This window comes from Hyla sarda, chromosome 12 (assembly GCF_029499605.1).
Source record: "Hyla sarda isolate aHylSar1 chromosome 12, aHylSar1.hap1, whole genome shotgun sequence".
Taxonomy (NCBI): domain Eukaryota; kingdom Metazoa; phylum Chordata; class Amphibia; order Anura; family Hylidae; genus Hyla; species Hyla sarda.
This window is the reverse complement of record NC_079200.1, coordinates 21,203,479-21,227,114: the sequence shown is the minus strand read 5'-3', so window position 1 is coordinate 21,227,114 and position 23,636 is coordinate 21,203,479. Positions and strand designations below refer to the sequence as shown.

General features: G+C 43.5%; 1 protein-coding gene across 1 annotated transcript in view; it reads right to left on the bottom strand.

The window, feature by feature from the left end:
- Window positions 1–1,973: 1,973 nt before the first annotated feature.
- P3H4 (prolyl 3-hydroxylase family member 4 (inactive)) overlaps window positions 1,974–23,636 on the bottom strand; it is a 40,219-nt gene continuing 18,556 nt past the window's right edge. Inside the window, exons 4-8 of the mRNA XM_056547972.1 lie at window positions 20,047–20,218; window positions 16,109–16,237; window positions 15,381–15,526; window positions 14,026–14,112; window positions 1,974–4,404 (exon numbers count right to left, since the gene is read on the bottom strand). Coding sequence (XP_056403947.1) covers window positions 4,255–4,404; window positions 14,026–14,112; window positions 15,381–15,526; window positions 16,109–16,237; window positions 20,047–20,218 — 684 coding nt within the window. The 3' untranslated portion in view covers window positions 1,974–4,254. The remainder of the gene's footprint in view (window positions 4,405–14,025; window positions 14,113–15,380; window positions 15,527–16,108; window positions 16,238–20,046; window positions 20,219–23,636) is intronic.

Genomic DNA, 23,636 nt, shown 5'->3' with positions numbered 1-23,636 from the left:
ACAGGAAGGATTAAGATTTTTTAATAGAAGTAATTCACAAATCTGCTTAACTTTCTGGCACCAGTTGATTTAAAAAAAAAAAAAAGTTTTCCATCGGAGTACCCCTGTCACGCCCCCTCCCACAGACTTGCATAGAAGGGGCGGGGCGTGAGGTCATGAGAGGCGGGGCTATGACATCACAAGCTCCCGGCGCTTGCTCTAGGCATTCGGAAAATTTTGTTCCAAACGCTGAGCAGTGGAGTACCCCTTTAAAGAGCTCTGTTGTAATATATTACCCGAATAATACCACATGAGCTCATTCATTTTGTAAGATCGAATGTGCGTCACCACAACAACATGTCAGCTACATGAATATTCATGAGAAGTGATAGGTTCAATCTGCTGATAGGGCATAAGTTTTTGTTCATGATATATCCCCTTTATTCCCGTTCATGAATTCTCCCGGATCATTCTCTGATATGTCTCTACAACAGTGTTTCGCAGAGCGCCTCCAGCTCCCAAAGGAGAGACAGACAACTCAATGATCCACAGCTGCCTGGCCAATGGGCTTTAGTTCAGCCTTCCCTCATAAGGGGTGGCATTTCCTGTGTAGTTCAGTTTAGGAGCTGAGTTCAGAGGTGCAGTTCAGGAGTGGAGTGGTGTGCAGGAGTTCAGGAGAGTTCAAGAGTTCAGGAGAGAAGTTGAGTTCAGAGTGAAGAATCATCAACTCATTTCAGTCAGAGTACAGAGTGGAGAAATATCCAGCCTTTACTTCAGCCTTGATCAGAGAATTCCTAAAGGACAATTCATTATCTTCCGGCGAAAAGCCACAAATCTACCGATACTTCAGTAAGTGACTTTAATCTCAAGCCTAATATAGCGCAGACCTAACACTCCTAGTCCGGCCGTAAGAGCCAAGCATATATGCAATATCAAGTCCAGGCACTGCACACTGTGTGGTCCTCTAGAGACTGTCTGTTAACCCTTTGGGAGACTTTGGTTGAGCGCTGTGGAGATTGTACCACCTATCTTCAAGTTAGTAAAGCCTCCGATAAACTGCAACCTAGTGTGGAGTCAATTCTTTCCTTGCTAGCCTGTGGGGAGACGGAGTTCCCCGGACCTGTAGTACCCCGGGAGATACCAAGACTACAGTGGCGTCACATGACATTAAGGGTTAATACCATCCGACCCTGGGTTCATAACCCCCCCCAAGAACCAAGTAGCTAACCCCAGCGTAGCGGTGGCTGCGGACCTCACCCGTGGCCACCCCACATATGTTTTTCCAAATACCTTTATATCAACTTCTGTACTTAGAAACCAAGTAAGCAAACTCCATGGGGTGACTCCATGTGCATAGGAACTTTTTCATGCAGATCTGTCACAAACAGTGTCAGTGCATTACATGCAGATTTCTTTGTGGACTAATAGTGGATCTCCCCCATATACACAGAATACGGTGAAATCGATCACAAATCCACGACAAAATGAGTGGCTGCAAATATGCAGGTAACATTTGCGCCAAATATGACCCATGTGAATTGAACCAAAGGGGCGGCAGCAGCTACATCAAATTATTATTTTTTTCACCAACAGAAGTGCTGCCCCCCTTATCAATGCCGCCCTAGGCACAGGCCCACATGTCTAATGGAAATACAGACTTGAATTACTGAGGTACTCCGCCCCTAGACATATTTTACCCTATCCAATGGATAGGGGAAAAGATGTCTGATCGCGGCTGTCCCGCCGCTGGGGACCACCGCAATGTCGGCTGCGGCACCCCAGACATCCGGGGCACAGAGTGAACTTCGCTCCCTGCCGTATGACTGACGATGCGGGTGGAGGCTCGTGACTTCACAGTCAACCCCCGCTCGTGATGTCACGGCCACACCCCCTCAATGCAAGTCTGTGGGAGTGGGCGTGACGGCAGCAAACCTTTTAGTAAAAGTATTAGATCTGCAAAAGTAGAAAAAAAAGAACATTTTTATTCCTGAACTTCAAGCAGAGATCTTTAAATTTTACGGAATCATAAGAAAAGGATATATTTTTTTCAGCCTTTGAGCCCATGATGCGCAGTTATAATAATACTTTATAGTATTCTTCGATTTCCCCCGTGTCCTGCTTTGTCACATTTCCATACAGAGGACCCACACCCGGAAGTGCTGTGGTGCTCCGTTGTTTCTGACCTTTCCCAGCATTCCATGCAGCCAAAGACAATGGCCCTCATTTACTAAGAGTGTTGTGTAGGTTTCTTTGTGGGTTTTAATTCCCTACAATTTATTTTCCACGGTATTTACTAAGGTTTCCCTACATTTTCCACTTTCCCTACACTTGGCTTTTTTTTTACACATGTTCTGATCTGTTGGGTTTTCTTCAGCTCAAATCCACCACATTTTATGTGGAAACCTTAGTAAATATGTTGGGTTTTTGTGAAAATGTCGGGAACACGCCCCTTTTTCGGATTTTCTTAGAAAAATGGAGAGTTATTCGGGGTTTTTTCCAATTCTGACGCACAGTCTGGGGCAGACAGAATTTCGGGCGCAATGCAACAGAATCTGGCGCACAACCCAACAAAACATGGCGGGTTTGCAATAGTAAATGAGGGCCAATATGTTATAAGTCACATGGTCTCCAGGAGGCGTGGCTATGCTGCAGTGGGTTGGTGGAAGGTATTTACTGAAGTAATGTTATCCACTTGTGATGTCCCAGTACAGGATATAGTCCCGTACAGTACTTAGGCCCCGTCAGGTTGAGTCCCTCTGTGTCATAGGGGTTCTCCTGCAGCGTCCTCCCCATAGTGTTATATGTGTTATGTATAGAGGACCTTTCCTTTGAGTAAGTCACATGATAATGTGGTCACATGTTCAATTTACATGTTTGTTACCCAGAGAGCACCAGCTAACCTGGTGACCTGCAGCTTGACCTATGGGCTCCTTGTAAGCCCCCCTTTAGATCCTGAGGTCAAGTTCAGTGCAGACGTCTCAGAGCCAGTGTCCAGCACATCTGGAGGCCTCAAGCCTAAATTACAGCCACAAGTCAGTAAGTTAAGTCATCTCTGTCTGCTGTCACTATCTTCAGTCAAGTCAAGTCTATTATAGTCAGCGTGGCTGTCCTAAAGTCTATCAAGTCCTTCTGTGTTACTGGTCACCTCTCTGGGATCCTGGCCTAGCTGTAAAGACTGTTACCATCTGTCTACCTCAGTAAAGCTATCGTTAACCCTAACCTGGCCTAGGACTCTTATTTGCCCTGCCTAACAAGGACTAGCGGTACTCTTGTTTGGGTGATTATCAGGAAAACCACGTCCTGGCGTCACGAACACTTAGGTTAATACCATCTGCCCCTGGGCTATAACATCTTCCCCATACACCTCACCTTTACAACCTGTGGCTCACCACACATCTATCCATAGCCACGCCCTTCTGGAGACCATGTGACATATGACATATTGTCTCTGACCGCATGGGATGCTGGGAAATGTCAGAGACAATTGTAAAATAAAAAGACTTGCAATTCTGGGTGTGGATCCTGTGCATGAAAATGAGACTAAGGGGCGCACCGAAGTAATAGAAGTGTATTACACAGTATTATAACTTGGCATCATGGGCTCAAAGGCTGAAGAAAAATAATCCTGGAATACCCCTTTAAGTTGAAGACAATTTCATTATATGATATAGAACTGGAGAACCCCTTTAATTCAAAAAACGTAAACGTAAACAAGGGTAAAGGGGGCATCCATTGAGCTCCATCTGTCCCGCTGCATGAATATAGCAAAAAAACTAAACAAAAAAACACTCACATTCCAATTGGTTTGTTATTTTTCCATATCCATTATCATATTATTCCTCTTATAATAATTGAGGACATTTTATTTTCACACAATACTGTTGGGTGTGTCCATCTCTTGCATTGCACAAAGAAAATTCGGCATAAGCCTCAGGGTCTCGGGGTCCAATGAGTATAATGTTGTCTTCAGATTAGTCTGACTCACACAACAATGACAGGTATGGAATCTTCCCATATCTGGACACAGTCCCAATTTTTGTAGGGTGTGGTCTGTCATATGAGTTATAAAGATATGGCCGCTCCCTTCCAGAAATAGCACCACCCTTGGGCCTAGGCTGTAACTGGTATTGCAGTTCAGCATCATTCAATTGAGAAGGGTTGTACTGCAATACCAGACACAGACTATGGACAACAGTGGCGCTGTTTCTGAAAAAGTAGAATCCATGTTTTATGTAACCTCATATTGCTCCTCTCATGATTCTCTGTGATCTTCACCTACAGCCCTTCTGATTTCTCTGCCACGTCTCCTTTAGACTTGGGTTGCGTCCACCATTCGGAATAAATCCCTTCTTCATAATCCCCTACTCCTTCAAATTCTGCATCTGATGGGGGCGGATCTGTGTCTTGCATTCTTTCAATTTCAATCTGCAATTAAAGATGGAGAGACTCAGTTTTACAGTATAGGGGCCAGTTTGAGGGGCTGGCCAACTAGGCAGTTGCCCATGGCCCCTGACTCAGTATTACTATAGCTGGCCATACACTTTCAATAGCTATCAGCCAAACTGTTTGTTCTGTCCATACCCCTCTATACACATGAACATTTGGATCATTCTTGTTTCCTTTAGAGTAGGGGTATGTCACAGCTAGTCTGCTCAAGTGGTGGCGTAACCCTTCCAGAATAATAGGATAAGGCATTTACCCCTTAAGAGACTTTAAAGGGGTCCAAAGGATAAGATGTCTGATCGCGGGGGTCCCGCCGTGGGGGCCCCCTGCGATTTCGGCTGCAGCACCCCAGACATCCAGTGCACGGAGTGAGCTTCGCTCCGTGCCGGATGACTGGCGATGTGGGCCGGCGGCTCGTGACGTCGTGCCCGCACCCCGCCCATGTAGTCACGGCCACGCCCCTTCAATGCAAGTCTATGGGAGGGGGCGTGACTGATTCACACCCCCTCCCATAGACTTGCATTGAGGGGGCTTGGCCATGACATCACGAGCGGGGCGCGACTGTGACTTTACGAGCCTCTAGCGCTGCATCCGACGCTCTAAACGAACGCTGGGTGCAGCAACGAGATCAGGGGGGTCCCCAGGGCATAAGATGTCTAGGGGCGGAGTACCCCTTTAAACGAGCACAGGAGCTGAGCTTACTTTAAAGCCAGTGAGTAATGGGTGCTATCAGCAGCCAGGACTCACTGCTAAAGCTAGACACTAACCCTTTAGATTCTGCGTTCAAGGTTGATCATAGGATTTAAATGCGTTAAAAAAAAAAAAAATACTGGTTCCGTTCCTTTAGGGCGGCTGATCGGGCCCTTCACAATGCAACTGCAGGGTCCCTTCCCAATGGTGCCCTGCCAAAGCAGCCTGGAGAAGCAAATCGCCGATAACACTGATCAATGCTATACTACAGTATATGCAATCACTGAATGCATGTAATATAGGGGCTAAAAAAAATAGTAAATTAAATAAAAATATATTTTATTAATAAATGTGAATAAGCCCCTTTCCTAATAAAAGTATGAATCACCCCCCCCCCCTTCCCATTTTTCAAATAAATCAATGAAAACAAACATAGACAAGAACATATGTGGTATCGCCACATGCAGAAATGTCCATACTTTTATAATAATCATCAATGTAACTGTAAAAAAAACTAAGAAATACCAAAGTCCAGAATTGCAGTTTTTTTTTTTTGGGCATTTCATATGAAATAAAAAATAAAATAAAAAAAGTGATCAAAAAATCCCATCTCAACAAAAATGGTGCTGATAAAAAAACTTCAGATTACAGCAAAGAAAATGAGCCCGCATACAGCCTCAATAAAGAAATGTAATATCATTTTCTTGTGAATGATGTGTTCCAGTTGCTCTTTACACCCTTGTGTCCTCCTTCATATAATTTAGTCTCTTGTTTACATTTTGCGGAGAACTGGTGTTTTAACTTGCCCTTGTATTAAAAGGGGTTATCCAGGAAAAAACTTTTTTTTTTTTTTTTAAATATATCAACTGGCTCCAGAAAGTTAAACAGATTTGTAAATTACTTCTATTAAAAAAATGTTAATCCTTCCAATAATTATGAGCTGCTGAAGTTGAGTTGTTCTTTTCTGTCTGGCAACAGTGCTCTCTGCTGACATCTCTGCTTGTCTCGGGAACTGCACAGAGTAGAATAGGTTTGCTATGGGGATTTGCTTCTACTCTGGACAGTTCCCGAGACAGGTGTCATCAGAGAGCACTTAGACAGATAAGAACAACTCAACTTCAGTAGCTCATAAGTACTGAAAGGATTAAGATTTTTTTTAATAGAAGTAATCTACAAATCTGTTTAACTTTCTGGAGCCAATTGATATATAAAAAAAAGGTTTTTCCTGGATAACCCCTTTTAAAGGAGGGTCTATTTCGGGTGGTCCCAGCGGTCGGACCCCACCGCGATCTAAAACTTATAACCTATCCTTTGGGTAGGGAATAACTTTTTTGTGCACAATACTTCTCTTTTAATATTGAAGTGGGCTTAAAGCCGATCTATTAGCAGGAAAAGCGTCGTTTAAATAAGGCCAATGGCTAGATAAGGCTAGTCCTCAGAATTGTTGGCATACCTTTCTTATCTTCATAGTCTTTACTGTGCCAAGATGGGTCTTTTTATTATTATGCAAATGAGGCTAAAGTGTCCAGGGGACATTTTCACCCCAGCAAGAGCCCAGTTAAGTCCCACTTATCAAGTAACTGTCAGTCAAAAGGGGTAGACGAATGCAAGCAGCAACAGAGGTGGGCATGGGCTGGACTTGCCTGGGCTTATAATATTCTGAGAAATGCCCCCTGGGCACTTGAGCCTCATTTACATATAGACAAAGAGAGATATGCCATGGGGAGGTAGACATTTCCTTATCATATTCTACAAAAATAGGCAGGGATTAAAGGGGTATTCTGGCAAAATACATTTTATCCCCTATCCAAAGGATAGGGGATAAGATGTCTGATCGCGGGGGTCCCACCACTGGCACCCCCGCATTCTATGCAGGGCTGCTGCTCCAGTCTTAGAAACCTCTGGAGACGTGACATCACGTCATGCACCCTCCATTCATGTATATGGGAGGGGGCGTGACGGCCATCACACCCCCTCCCATAGACATAAATGGAGGGGGCGTGGTGTGACGTCAGGAAGGGGCGTGGTGTGACGTCACATCTCCAGTCCCAGAAACACAGAGGTTTCCGAGACTGGAGCAGCAGCCCCGCATAGAATGCGGGTGCTGCAAGGAGATCGTTGGGAGTCCCAGCGCCGGGCCCTCCGTGATCAGACATGTTAACCCCTATGCTTTGGCTAGGGTATAAAATGTCTTTGGCCGGTGTGAGATGCAATTTTCCGTCGGGCGGAGCTGTGCAGGACGCAGTTCTGCACCTCTCTCGGCCCCGTACACAGTTCTCTCCACGCCCCTAGCTCAGGAGGAGGGACGTAGATTCTCTCAGCTCTGTCTTTGCTATGCCCTCCCCCAGCTCTAGCTTTGGAAACCTTCGGAGAGCTGAGGGGAGGAGCGGAAGCAATTTTGCACGGGGCTCAAGTTTGCACCTCACACCTGAATACCCCTTTAAAGGGGTACTCCCGTGGAAAACTTTATTTTTATTTTTTTTTAAATCAACTGGTGCCAGAAAGTTAAACAGATTTGTAAATCACTTCTATTAAAAAATCTTAATCCTTCCAGTACTTTTTAGGGGCCGTATACTAAAGAGAAATCCAAAAAAAGAAATGCATTTCCTATGATGTCATGACCACAGTGCTCTCTGCTGACCTCTGCTGTCCATTTTAGGAACTGTCCAGAGCAGGAGAAAATCCCTATAGCAAACATATGCTGCTCTGGACAGTTCCTAAAATGGACAGCAGAGGTCAGCAGAGAGCACTGTGGTCATGACATCATAGGAAATGCATTTCTTTTTTTGGATTTCTCTTTAGGAAGGATTAAGATTTTTTTAAATAGAAGTGATTTATAAATCTGTTTAACTTTCTAGCACCAAAAAAAAAAAGTTTTCCACGGAAGTACCCCTTTAAATCTATGGATATACAAAGCAATGAACCTATGAATAAAGACATTACATTTACGAAATATAAAGCAAGTCTTCCGTTATCTCTGGAGATTCTTCCTTATCAGGACTTTGAGTGTAGTTTATCGTCATTATAGTGATCTATCTATTGACATAGAGTAACCAGTAATTATTATGATGAGTCCTGGGTGGAGCCTCATCCTCCAGTAATGGAATTCATCAGCACCAGAACCCGGGCTGTACACGACTGGTTGTAGACAACTGGGTCATTTGCTGACAATTTCAGATAGGGCATTTTTTAAGGGTAACTCTCATTAAAACTAATATTTGCTATTGCACTCCTTATGGTAAATAAAAAATATTTCTAATATACTTTGTTTAAAAAAAAATGAAGTTTTCTATGTTTTATTTGTGCTTAAAAAAAAGCTCAAGAGCACATTTTCCCCCATCTTATACACAGACTTAGGACCGAAGGCCAAACACAGGAAGTGCAGTCCGGAGTACTGAGGGGGGGGTGTCCAGCCTCATCCAATCATAGCTCCTCTCACACTTAACTGCCACATGCTGTTGGTTGGTTGGACACACCCCCCTCAGCACTCCAGGCTGCACTTCCTGTGTTTTGGCTTCAGTCCTAAGTCTGTGTATAAGATGGGGGAAAATGTGCTCTTGAGCTTTTTTTTAAGCACAAATAAAACATAGAAAACTTCATTTTTTTTTAAAACAAAGTATATTAGAAATATTTTTTATTTACCATAAGGAGTGCAATAGCAAAAAAATTTTAAATGAGAGAGCCCATTTAAGCCACATGTTTATTTACATACTGGCAGATAGAAACATGCTTTTTTCTGATTGTATTTCTTTCATACTTTAATATGCAGGCTGCCATCATGTTTGAGCTGTTTTCAAATGGGCACTGTCAGATCGAAAACATTTTATATGTTATTTTACTATTGAAAATTAAAGACCTTTTGTGATATGGTTGTTTACAAAATTTTGAATATTCAATAAGGAAAACAGCTCCTGGAAATGCCACCACTAGGGGTCCCCATACCTACTATGACACTAAAAAGTCCTGCAGCAGCTTTAGGCTTGTCCATGAGTCATGGACAAGAGAGGACTCATGGACAAGGCTGCATGAGCAGACACACCAATCACCTCCCACCACATGGAGGGACACGCCCCCTCTCACCACACACCAATCACCTCACACCACCATAAGGAGGGACACGCCCCCTTCCCGTAAGAGGATTTCTAACAGTGTGAGCTAATGAAAAGTGGTATTTATATAATAAATATAGGTGATAGAGGCATAAAGATGTACATGGGCAGGATTAGGTACTGAGGCTCCTTTCACACTATGAATTTTTCCGTTTACAAACTTCCGTCACATGTTCCGTCACTACAGCTGCAAAACCTGGCCGTTACAAAACCCCTGACGGCCGTGACTAAATTGCATTGCAGCCTATGGGGTTTTGTAACTGCCCCTTTGCACCCGCATATGCCCGTAATTCATTACGGGTGTTATATAGTGACGGGACATCGTGGCGGAAAAATTACTGCATGCAGTAATTTTTCCGCCATGATGTCCTGTCACTATATAACGCCCGTAATGAATTACGGGCATATGCGGGTGCAAACGGGCAGTTACAAAACCCCATAGGCTGCAATGCAATTTAGTCACGGCCGTCAGGGGTTTTGTAATGGCCGGGTTTCACCGATATAGTGACGGAACTGGTGACGGAAGCTCCTAAACTGAACTATTTCACAGTGTGAAAGCAGCCCGAGTAACATATATATATATATTTTTTTTTTTTGTGGGATCTGACAGGTGTTCTTTAACAGCATTTAGTTTAAAGGGGTTCTCCGCTGCTCAGCGTTTGGAACAAACTGTTCCAAATGCTGGAGTCGGCACTGAGAGCTCGTGATGTCATAGCCACGCCCCCTCATGACATCACGCCCCACCCCCTCAATGCAAGTCTATGGGAGGGGGCGTGACAGCTGTCAAGCCCCCTCCCATAGACTTGCATTGAGGGGGCGGGGTGTGACATGAGGGGGCGGGGCTATGATGTCACGAGCTCCCGTTGCCAGCTCCAGCCTTCAGAACAGTTAGATCCAAATGCTGAGCAGCGAAGAACCCCTTTAATGCTTTACAGCAGTACCCATGGACCATAGATAACAATGGACAGGACCTGTCCTATTCAGATGAATTGCAGGTGTTACTGAGCATCCTCTGTGAACTCTTCAGAGGTTATGCTACAGGGAGGGGGATACTGATGTCTGCTGTGAATGGTGGTGGATCCAGTGTTAACTATAAACTGGTGTCATCTTTCACTGTGCTCCTATCTGTGCTGAGAAGAAAGGTATTACTGGGAAATGATAGATACAGAACAGGACGTCTCAGCTTAGTTTAAAGGGGTACCCCACTAGAAAACATTTTATTTTTTTTTTATTTTTTTTTTTTAAATCAACTGGTGCCAGAAAGTTAAACAGATTTGTAAATGACTTCTATTAAAAAATCTTAATCCTTCTGAGGGACACTGCTCTGGACTGATGATAGGTATCTTAGTCATAGTCCCGTTATCGGTCTCTTGTTCACCCACATGAAACCCAATACACAGGATGATCATTTTCCTTTAAAGGGGTACTCCACTGGAAAACATTTTTTAACAAAACCAACTGGTGCTAGAAAATTAAACAGATTTGTAAATTACTTTTATTTAAAAAAAAATGTTAATTCTTCCAGTACTTATCAGCTGCTGTTATGATCCACAGGAAGTTCTTTTCTTTTTGAATTTCCTTTCTGCCTGACCACGGTGCTCTCTGCTGACACCTCTGTCCATTTCAGGAACTGTCCAGAGCAGGATAGGTTTTCTATGGGGATTTGCTCCTTCTCTGGGCAGTTCCTAAAATGGACAGAGGTGTCAGCAGAGAGCTCTGTTGACAGGCAGAAAGTAAATTCAAAAAGAAAAGAACTTCCTTTGGATCATACCAGCAGCTGATAAGTACTGTAAGGATTAAGATTTTTTTTTAATAGAAGTTACAAATCTCAAACCTACAATTCCGGCCATACACCGACTTCAATCCATAAGTGCTAGAATTAACTAACTATAGACCTACAACCAGCACTCAATAAGAATCCAAAAATGTAAATTCAAAAAATGACAAAAAACTTTATTGAGGAACAATATCAAAAACACAGTATGGGACCCACCCAATTAAAACAACCCACCTTTAAAAATGAACCCCACAAAAGGATAGCGGACAGCTCATCTCTAGACCCTAGCATACATGAAAAAAATCACAAGAATAACAAAATCATGGAAAATAATGTGGTCATACGTTATTACCTAAAGTAGTCATGCTGAGTCCTACAAGATCACTGTACCCCCGCCGCCGCCTCAACACGTGTTTCGTATTCTTCCTCAGGAGGTGGGGATTAACATGCTTAGCGTCCTTTTATATCCGCCTGCCGATAATTGGCGCATGCGTCTGGGCCGAACGCCGCCGGGGATTCCGGAAACCGTCACTGAGACGCACACGTCACATCCGGTGACGCGCTGTCCCAGTATTGACAGCTCCTCGGAACGCCCAGCGGCGACGGAACCACGCGAATGCGCACTGACATATACTGAAGTTACAAATCTGTTTAACTTTCTGGCACCAGTTGATTTAAAAAATAAAAAATAAAAAATTCCAGTGGAGTACCCCTTTAAGACCTAGTGGCCAGAATGGAAACTGCAATATTTCAGGATTATTATAAAACATAAATCTTGGCCCAGCTGGAATAGCAAACTTTTCTGATGGTTCGTTAATCTATCTAGCAGCTAGTACCTGATGTCTGGTCTACGGGGATCCCTAGGCCCTCTGGCTATATACACCTAGTCATTTCTCCTGCACATCGTTAAGACATCTTCCTGATTCTTGCATACTGCTGAATATAAATGAAAGGTATTAAAATGTGTAGCCTGCATACGTCTTACCCTATTGAGTGGCTTGACTTGCCTATGCAATGCCCCCATCTCTTCCTTCTTTCCCTCTGATTCTATTCTATTCTTTCTCTTTTGAGTGACAGGTTCCATATATACTAACTATAGTTTATTTTGTATTTGCGGGTTCTGGGCGCTGTGTCGCCTCTTTTGGATGTTCAATAAGTAAATAAAAAGTGGATACATACATGAAAGTGGTTCTCCACCATAAGGTGATTTTAGTACGTACCTGGCAGGCAGTAATGGACATGCTTAGGAAGGATCAGCGCTTGTCTTGGGGCTAAATGGCTATGTTGTGAGATTACCATAACTCTGTGGCTAGCTTTTTGTGGACTGGTATTTCCTGTTTGAGTTTTCTTCTTTTGCCTACAAATCCCATAATTCCATTTTCCTCCCTCCCACACATCAGCCACCCCACCCATTGAAACATAAATGAGCTGCATCCATTCAAAAGACCTGTGGTTTTCAATCAGGGTGCCTACAGCTGTTGCATTAGTTGCAGAATGATCTCTCTCCCACCAAGCGATCGTTCCACCCATTGAAGCAGACAGGCTCCCTGTCATCAGCTGACTAGTGATGTCAGGTCTTGGCCGCATTGCAAGCTGGGAAAAATCTGAGACAACAGTCATTTTGTATGCTGTTAAAAATAAATATTGGGGTGAAAATCTGAATTGTGAGAAAACCGTCACACACAGATTCAGACACTATATTATGAACCACACTAACTTTACATCCCCTGTAGCATAGTCAAATAAAAACAATTCCTAGAATACCCCTTTTTAATGGTTACTTCTTTTGCTGCTTTTGTAACTGGTATCTTTATATATTTTGGGTGCTGTGTCGCCTCTTGGATTATTATGTTATGTTAAAAAAAAAAAAAAAAAAAGGAGCATGCAAGCTAATGTTACCCTGTCCTAGGCTTGTCATGCTTCACCCTCAATAAAAAGAGTTAAAAAAAATACATATATAGATCGTAAAAATAGAAAATGAGAAAAAACAACACAAAAATGCTTCAAAATATGGTTTACATAAAAAACTAAATGTAAACAATTAGCCTTTTTTTTTTTATCACAAATTACCTTTAAGTCACGAGAAAATTGTCTGAAATTGTCAGCAAGTGGCCCAGTTGATAAGCTCCATTGCTGCGCGACTCATCATAATAAATACCCGTTACTATGTCAATAGATAGATTACTACCAGATTATGACAATAATGAACACTCAAAGTCCTGATCATAAGGAACAATTTAGTATCTACAGATACTATAAGACCTGGAAGGAAGAATATTATCTTTAATAGTAGAAACAAAAAGATATCCTGCACTTACTGCAGCAATGCAGGTCATAGGGCTCCTCTTCGGGACCTCTGACAGACGGGCGGACAAGGCTGGCTTGGGGCGCTCAGAGGCGACTGCAGGCGGTTTCGTGCAGCGTGCTGCGCGAAACCGCCAGCAGTCGCCTCCGAGCGCCCCATGCCAGCCTTGTCCGTCAGAGGTCCCGAAGAGGAGCCCTATGACCTGCATTGCTGCGGTAAGTGAAGGATATCTTTCTGCAGGGCCGTTTGAAGGAATTTGGGGGCCCCAAGCAAAATAGACATGGAGATAGACATTAGAGCAAAGATAAACAGTCTTAGAAACCCCATTACACTCCAATTTGTGGCATACCCTAGTTCCAGTCAAATCTTGCTTTTGAACTGTGTAAGACACTGTGCTATTTGCTTTAGTTGCTTATAATAAACTATATGCCTATTTCACATTAAAGTATCTTGTCTGCGTCTGCACTATGACATTAGAGGCACCCCAAATTCCATAAGGCTGGAAATCATACAGGGTGTGCCCGAGGGGAACCATAATCCCCAGCAAGTACAGTGCAGCCCCCTCTTCCCTATACCAGCCCATCGGGCATGGAACCACTCTGAGGAAGCCCTTGTGACAGTGTGGCCAGAGTGACTGGCAGAGGACTACATGTGTCAGCCATCCCACTGGTGTTCTTTACTGAACAATTGCTACTTTTTAAGATTTTAATTATTTTTTTTACCTCATCGTCATCTCGATGGAGGAAATCTTTAGAGAACTGTAACAGCTCCTTGTGCCGGGTAGTCTGGTTGTGATATCGCAGAGCTTCCTGTACAAAAAGGAGACATTGCCCCAGAGAAGGAAAACAAGTCAGATTTTATATATATATATAGGACAATTCCCTTAAAGGGGTACTCCGCCCCTAGACATCTTATCCCCTATCCAGAGGATAGGGGATAAGATGTCAGATTGGCGGGGTCCCTCTGCAGGGGACCCCCGGAATCTCCGCTGCGGCACCCCGCTGTCATTACTGCACAGAGCAGACTCGCTCTTTGCGTAATGACCAGCGATACAGGGGCCGGATCATCGTTACGTCACGGCTCTGCCCCCTCGTGACATAACGGCCCGCCCCCTCAATACAAGTCTATGGGAGGGGGCTTGGTGGCCATCAAGCCCCCTCCCATAGACTTGTAATCAGGGGGCGGGCTGTTACGTCATGAGGGGGCGGAGCCGTGACGTAACGATGCTCCGGCCCCTGTATTGCCCGTCATTACGCACGGAGTGAGTCTGCTCTGTGCAGTAATGATAGCGGGGTGCCGCAGCGGAGATCCCAGGGGTCCCCAGCGGTGGGACCCCCGTAATCAGACATTTTATTCCCTATCCTTTGGATAGGTGGATAAGATGTCTAGGGGAGGAGTACCCCTTTAAAGGGGTACTCTGCCCCTAGACATTTTATCCCCTTTCCAAATATCCCCTGCGATCTCGGCTGCAGCACCCTAGACATCGGGGAGGAGACTCGAGACGATGTGGGGCGGAGACTCTGGATGTCATGGCCACGCCCCCTCAATGCAAGTCTATGGGAGGGGGCGTGACCCCTCCCATAGACTTGCATTGAGGGTGTGTGGCCGTGACGTCACAAGCAGGGCGTGACCGTGATATCACGAGCCTCCGGCGCTGCACCTGACACTCTAAACGAACGCCGGGTGCAGCAGGGAGATCGCAGGGGTCCTCAGCGGCGGGACCCCCACGATCAGACGTCTTATCCCCTATCCTTTGGATAGGGCATAAGATGTCTAGGGGCGGAGTACCCCTTTAATATGTAAAAAAAAAAAAAAAAAAATAACAAGTACAGACTTTGCTCCTATAAGGATTTTCAATGTGCTTCCACTAAGAGCCCCATCAGTGTGACTCCATAACAGTCCCATAATTTCGCCCCCAGAAAGTATGGTACATAGATCCAAAACTTTTTATATATTAATACAGAGAATCCAATTTGCGGCATCCCATCACATCTGGAGAAATTGCTGTAACTACATTACAACTATGGATATTCCACATAGAAGAAAGAGCTGTGGTCACATGAGGGGTTAATCTTACCTCTCGAGGGTTGAAATCTGTATCTTCAAGGTCCCACTTTTCCTTGTAAAACTTGTAGTACGCCAGGTTTTGCTGCATCACGTTATCCGTAGGGTCAAAGAGCATATAGCTGGAGACACACTGCACTGCGTTCTTTACATCATTCACTGAAACATAAATATTAAAGGGGAACTCCCGTGAAAAATTTTTTTTTTTTTTTTTTAAATCAACTGGTGCCAGAAAGTTAAACAGATTTGTAAATCACTTCTATTAAAAAAATCTTAATCCTTCCAGTACTTTTTAGGGGCTGTATACTAAAGAGAAATCACAAAAAGAAATGCATTTCCTGTGATGTCCTGACCACAGTGCTCTCTGCTGACCTCTACTGTCCATTTAAGAAACTGTCAAGAGCGAGTAGGAGAAAATCCCCATAGCAAACATATGCTGCCCTGGACAGTTCCTAAAATGGACAACAGAGGTCAGCAGAGAGAACTGTGGTCATGACATCAGAGGAAATGCAATTCTTTTTGGGATTTCTCTTTAGTATACAGCCCCTAAAAAGTACTGGAAGGATTAAGATTTTTTAATAGAAGTGATTTACAAATCTGTTTAACTTTCTGGCACCAGTTGATTTAAAAAAAAAAAAGTTTTCCAAGGGAGTACCCCTTTAAATGAAGATAAATGGATACATGTTATATAAAGTATATGAACAAGACAATTATGGTGTGAAAAATCGATTATTTACTTACGCTTATAATATGCAAATTGCAGATAGTGATACATGGTCGCCACAAATTTATGAACAAAATAGCCCCCGACATTTGGGGTCAGGTTAGATTCGCACTCCACCTTACACTCCAGGACATCAGCAAGATGATCTAAAGGGTTAAACATGGAATAGGAAAAATACAAAGCTAAAATAAATGTCCACCATTTAAATTCGCAATATCCTAATAGATTTTCATTGGGGCCGGAGTGTTAATCTGATACACAGCTCCTAGCCCCTGCTTAGACATAGTTGGAGGGTTCAATTGTTAAAATTCTTGCTGCCACCACCGGGTGATAATGAATACTATTTTTATTATTGAGTTTAAAGGGATACTCCGCTGCTCAGCGTTTAGAACAAACTGTTCCGAACGCTGGAGCCGTCGCTGGGAGCTCGTGATGTCATAGCCCCGCCCCCTCGTGACATCACACCCCGCCCCCTCAATGCAAGTTTATGGGAGGGGGCGTGACGACCGTCACGCCCCCTCCCATAGACTTGCATTGAGGGGGCGGGGAGTAACGTCATGAGGGGGCGGGGCTATGACATCACAAGCTCCCGACACCAGCTCCAGCGTTCGGAACAGTTTGTTCCAAACACTGAGCAGCAGAGTACCCCTTTAATGTTTATATGCAGTGGGCTTCTAAGTGCTAGAATTATAGCATTTAATTTTGTGTCACCTATTGTAGTCAGCTTTCCCAAGTCCTAAGACTATCTCCCAGTACTCAGATGCCTCCAGGACTTACAGTTAGCCTGAATTGTGTATGGTAAACAAATGGTGAACAGATACAAACTACTACAACTGACCCAAACTGAATTTTCCCGAATCTTTCCATAGATCTATCCCTGGTACTCCACTGGAAAACATTATTATTATTATTATTATTATTATTATTATTATTATTATTATTATTATTATTATGATTTTTATCAACTGGTGCCAGAAAGTTAAACAGATTTGTAAATTACTTCTATTAAAAAATCTTAATCCTTTTAGTACCTATAAGCTTCTGTATGCTCCACAGGAAGTTATTTTCTTTTTGAATAGTTCTTTTCTTTCTGACAACAGTGCTCTCTGCTGACACCTCTGTCCATGTCAGGAACTGTCCAGAGTAGAAGCAAATCCCTATAGCAAACCTCTCCTGCTCTGGACAGTTCCTGATATGGACAGAGGTGTCAGCAGAGAGCACTGTGGTCAGACAGAAAGAAAAGAACTTCCTCTGTAGTATACAGAATCTTATAAGTACTGGAAGGATTAAGATTTTTTAATAGAAGTAATTTACAAATCCATTTAACTTTCTGTCATCAGTTGATAAAAAAAATAAAAAAATAAAAAAAAAGTTTTCCAGCGGAGTACCCCTTTCAACACCAAAAACTGCTTACCCTCGTCGCCCCTGAAAAAATCTCAAATGAATAACTTAGCATAAATTCTCATATTTTATTTTACACGCACATTTCTGTCCATCATAGGTAACAAAAAAAATGGGAAATTTTACACAATGTAATCTTAGCCTAAGGGTACGTTCACACGCGCAGATTTTTTTGCGGGTTTCCCGCTGCATATTTGAAAGTGGGCGGGCTCTTCTCGGCTTTCCGCAGCAGATTTTCCGCTGCGGAATTTACGCAATGGAAAATCCGCCACAGTCCCTACTGACTTCAATGGGGCTTGCGGCGGATTTTCCGCAGTGTAAATTCCGTTGCGGAAAATCAGCTGCAGACAGCCGAGAAGAGCCCGCCCACTTTCAAATACGCAGCGGGAAACCCGCAAAAAAAAATCAGCGCATGTGAACGTACCATAAGGGCTCGTTCACACAGCGTATTTTACGCTGCGGATCCACCGACGATGGACCCTAGAGTGTGTCTCCATATGTGCCTGCTCAGAGTGGCAATCCACCGCTACATACCGACACACTGCGACGTGCGAGTTGCTGTGCGCATGCGCTGTATACTCTCACACATCGCGGCTGCTCTTGGCCTAGCTCAGGGAGCAGGGGAAGCGGCCGCAATGTGTGCGAGTGCACAGTGCATGTGCGCGGTGAATCGTACATCGCAGTGTGTCTGCTCGTAGCGGTGGATTGCCGCTCCGAGCAGGCACATATGGAGACACACTGTGGGGTCCATCTCTGGCAGATCCGCAGCGTAAAATACTCTTGTGTATCTGTCCGTGTGAACGAGCCTGAGTGCTCAGAGGTAAAAGATGGGCCCTGTTCTGGAGATCATGGTGGGTCCCAGCGGTTAGACCCCCTGTGACCAGACACTTATCCCATATCCTGCAGATAGGGGAGAAGTTATTAATAACTCTAAAACCCCTTTAAAAGTGGTACTCCGGTATAAAACTTTTTTTTTATTTTTTTAAATCAACTGGTGGCAGAAAGTTAAACAGCTTTAAATTACTTCTATTAAAAAATCTTAATCCTTCCAGTACCTATTAGCTGCTGGAGGAAGAGGAAATTCTTCTTTTATTTATTTTTTATTTATTTTTTTGGAACACAGTACTCTCTGCTGCAATCATGACCACAGTGCTCTCTGCTGACATCTCTGTCCATTTTAGGAACTGTCCAGAGCAGCATATATGTTTTCTATGGGTATTTTCTCCTACTCTGGACAGTTCTTAAAATGGACAGAGATGTCAGCAGAGAGCTCTGTGTTCGTGATGTCAGCAGAGAGCTCTGTGCTCCAAAAAGAAAATAATTTCCTCTGTAGTATTTAGCAGCTTATAAGTACTGGAAGGATTAAGATTTTTTAATAGAAATAACTTACAAATCTGTTTATATCTTTCTGGCACCAGTTGCTAAAAAAATAAAAAAAATAAAAAATAAATAAAAAACAGTTTTCCACCGGAGTACCCCTTTAAGAGTTTACACTGTAATCCGCACCACCCTGCTATTTCTAACACTTTGACTATGGAGAGAAGGTGGAGGCGGTCATTTATTATGAAAACAGATTTTTGACCGCTATAAAGATATATTAAAAAAGTAACACAGAATAACATGTCTCCTATGTGTAGCCACTTCTCTAAACACAGATGCCTCGGGAACTAACATTTTTGGGGATAATAAATGTGGGGAAATTATAATACTACAAAATGGTCATAGAAATAAATGGATAACCACATAACATATGGATGAGCTTGCGTTGCTAAAGTGGAATCTGCCCTTAGTTAGGACCTCCTTTATATGACAAACCCAGTATGAAGAGATGCAGAAATGGATAACACACTCGCCAGAAAATCAGCAGCAGTATTCAGGCTTTATTCAGTTTGCAGCATGACAAACACAAAAGGTACAAAGGGAGCTCGCGATGGAACAGGCAGGGGGCGGCAACTAGTTTCACGCACAGAGGCGCTTCTTCTGGCCCGAGGGCCAGAAGAAGCGCCTCTGTGCGTGAAACTAGTTGTATACTGCTGCTGATTTTCTGGTGAGTGCGTTATCCATTTCTGCATCTCTGCATATTGGTTTTTGTCACATTTCCTGCTTCAAGTCTTTTTGGATAAGAGCACCTCCAATCTAGCTACTTCGGTGAAACACAGGTACACCGGTCTTCAATATATAGACTGTCTCTATAATCAGTGTTAGCGGTGCTGGACATTTTTTCTATGTGCCCTTGAGACCTTTATTTGGCTCATAGGGGTCCGGTGAGGGTATGTAGACAGAGGCTGTCTCGATAAAATACGTCCGTACAGGTGACCGCTATTCATCATTTCCTAAAAACAAATCTAGATAGCCAGCACCTTGCTCTGTATTGCCGAGGAGTAACCCCCCCCCCACAAACAGCTTTCTTCAGATGAGCGTCTCTGGTTTGACTACTGTGATGGATAATATTTTTCCTTCTGAAAGAGGCTCATTTGCATACTGACATTGTCACAGCTCCACTCCTAACAATTTTTAAACTTTAAATTTTTTAAATTTTTTTTTTTTTTTTTACCTGCAACAGCCGGGTAGAAGTCTTTGAACTCCCTCATCTCATAGACCCCCTCACAGTCAGTCAGACAGGTGTCGTATGCCTTGTAGTATAAGGGCAAGGCCTGCTCCATGTCCTCAATACTGCGTCGGAAGTCTCCAGCATTGTAGGACTTTACCGCTTTGACAAACACTCCCTGCGGAGGTACAGATGCTCTATTAGAAATAAGTACACCATAAAAGACAACCTCTAATCCATTAATAAGTGGAAAGGTAACTTCAGTAGTAAATATTAGGGCCTATGATTGGCTACCAGTTGTAAGGGTCACACACGTTTATGGTTTATTGTACTGAATAGACCCCCAGAGATTGCCCAGAACCGGCTTATGTTACTCGATTCAGGTGCATCATTTCTCCTGTGAGAGTTAAGATGATTGAACACTGTCCAAACCCCCCAAATATGGCAGGAGCAGCCAACCACCTAATTTACCGACTCTGCAGATGTCGAGGGGAAAAAGGAACAGGAAGTTGGATTTTAGCATGGCCAATGAAAGCTATCTAAAGTGTATGGCCAGCTTTCGTTGACCCAAGTACAACATGGTATCAATGGTATAATCAGCATATAACATTTAATAAAAACACCAGCATAGATAAAATGATAAAGTGTCACTGAGTATTTTGGTAAGTGGTTAAGCCTGCAGGGCTGTGTTTTTGGGAGGGGCATGGGCCTATATAATGCCCACAATCCCCTTCCTCGGGGTGTGTCTTGCATTGGTGCTGTTCTCTGTTACCAGAAGCACTGCTACTAGCTCAGAGGAGAGGAGGTCTTGGTGTCTGGTTACAAAATTGTCCAGTCGGCCAATATACGTCAGTGCCGGTACCCTGTTAATACTGGGTAACAGCTTGGTTTATTTCAACCTGCCATGGCTTTTGTCTGCCTGCCGTGGCTTTACTGTATACTGTCATGTCTAAGTGCGGTGATCGGTGGGGTTAATACTGCTTACATGGGCAATTCAGCGCTGGCAAACGTTACATCATCGTTTATACTTCTGTTATGTTTGTTGCCGCATTACTTTCAACTGTGGTGCTGGGACCGCCCTCTTTCAGCTCCGCTCCGGGTTGCAGCGGGACTGGAGCTGCAGTCGGATTGGAGCTTGATGTGAGTCGGAGGCGGTGGGCGGAGGTTTCACTGCCTCTGTCATGCACCTACACGTCGGGGGGGGGGGGGGAGGGGGTCTGGCCGCAGGTCCGCTGTGATCGCAGGTCTGCCTGCACTTGCTGCATAGCAGAGGCATAACATGTCACAGTGTGATGTATTCCCTTTCACTTATGCAGTTTCAGAGTGGAGGGAATTTCAAACAGGTTGTTAGCCAGAGCTGGCTGTATGCAGAACTTTGCTGGCCACAGCTGAGGTATTCATCCCAGGGGATAGGGCTCATCAGAATGCAGCACTGGGTCGGCATGCAGGAAACAACTGAGTGCTAGTTGGGAATCACAGGTGTCGCGCGCACATCATTCTCGCTTTACTGCTGGGTTTTCGTTTCCCTGTTTACGATTCTGGGGTCACAAGCTCTCAGTTTGGGGTCACAAGCTCAAGAAGTTTTTTTAGATTATATTGGTTGTCATAGCTCAGCTCCAGCAGACAATAAGCTCCATGCCATCTTCTATTGCAGGATTTCAGAGCAGATTTGAATCTCTGCAAAGGGATAGGTCTGCCCCTCTAACCATGCCAGTAGGGGAAATAAAAAAATAAAATAAAATAAATCAGTAGTTTCGGGGCCAGCAGTCCAGGAGGCGAGTCCACCCGGTGTGAGCCCACCCTGTGTGCCTGTAGCTTCCACTTCAAGTGCTCCAATCACAGGTATGGTGGCAGAGGATTTGAGTGTTGCACCTGCACTCTTTGTTCCTTCTAGTATACGGAAGGATATTATAGAAGGCAAGGATGTCAAGTTCCAATACACGCATTTTCTATGGAGCATTTAATTATTGTTCCATAGTATCTTCATGCATGCGTGACTGGCATGTATTCCAGGCATACTTTACTGTAGTATCTAAATTAGGGCTGTACGGTGACTTCCCCATAATACCTGACACATCTTCAGGTGGAACTTACTTGCATTATATTGTTACTGACATGTCTTCAGAGTAATATCGCTCACGCAATTGTAGTATCAATGACTTGCCCATAATACCTGACACGTTTTCAGGTGGAAGTTACTTGCATCATGTCGTTACTGACACGTCATCAGAGCAATATTTCATACGGTTCGACATGTTCATTGCTTTTGCATAGATATTTAAAAAATTATAATAAAAATTATAATTATAAAATAATAAAAAATAATAATAATTAATAACAATAAAAAAAAAAAAAAAAAAAAAAAACATTTCTACCCGACACTCGTTCCAGGCAAAAATTACTTGTTTCACTCATTCCTAGCATGGCACTCTCAACTTCAGTCACAGCCCTGTTTTAGTGTCATTTCTGACGAGGGTAGTTTTTCTTTTTTTAACGCAACTATAATTCATACATAAGTTCACAATACGTAATATTTTAGTAATCTTTAGTTACATAGTTAGTATGTTACATAGTTACATAGTTAGTATGGTTGAAAAAAGACATACGTCCATCAAGTCCAACCAGGGAATTGAAGTGAAGGGTGTAAGGGGATAAGGGGAAGGGATGTAGTTTTATAATTCTGCATAAGCTTTAATGTTATTTTGTTCCAGGAATGTATCTAACCCTGCTTTAAAGCTGTTAATTGTTCCTGCTGTGACCAGTTCCTGAGGTAGACCGTTCCATAAATTCACAGTCCTCACGGTAAAGAAGGCGTGCCGCCCCTTTAGACTAAACCTTTTCTTCTCCAGACGGAGGGAGTGCCCCCTCATCCTTTGGGGGGGGTTTAACCTGGAACAGTTTTTCTCCATATTTTTTGTATGGGCCATTTATATACTTATATACATTTATCATATCCCCCCTTAAATGTCTCTTCTCAAGACTAAACAATTGTAACTCCTTTAATCGCTCCTCATAGCTAAGATGTTCCATGCCCCATATTAGTTTAGTCGCGCGTCTCTGCACCCTTTCCAACTCTGCAGTGTCCCTTTTATGAACAGGCGGCCAAAACTGAACAGCATATTCCAGGTGAGGCCGTACCAATGCTTTATAAAGGGGGAGTATTATGTCCCTGTCCCTTGAGTCCATGCCTCTTTTGATACATGACAATATCCTGCCGGCTTTGGAAGCAGCAGCCTGACATTGCATGCTATTCTGTAGTCTGTGATCTACAAGTACACCCAGATCCTTCTCTACCAGTGACTCTGCCAGTTTAATCCCCCCTAAGACATACGATGCATGCAGGTTATTAGTACCCAGATGCATAACTTTACATTTATCCACATTGAACCTCATTTGCCAAGTGGATGCCCAGACACTTAGTCTATCCAAGTCATCCTGTAACTTATGCACATCCTCTATAGACTGTACCCCCCCCTCTATATACACAGCCCCCCTCTATATACACATCCTCTATAGACTGTACCGTGCTACAAAGCTTGGTGTCATCTGCAAAGATAGAAACAGAGCTGTTAATGCCATCCTCTATATCATTAATA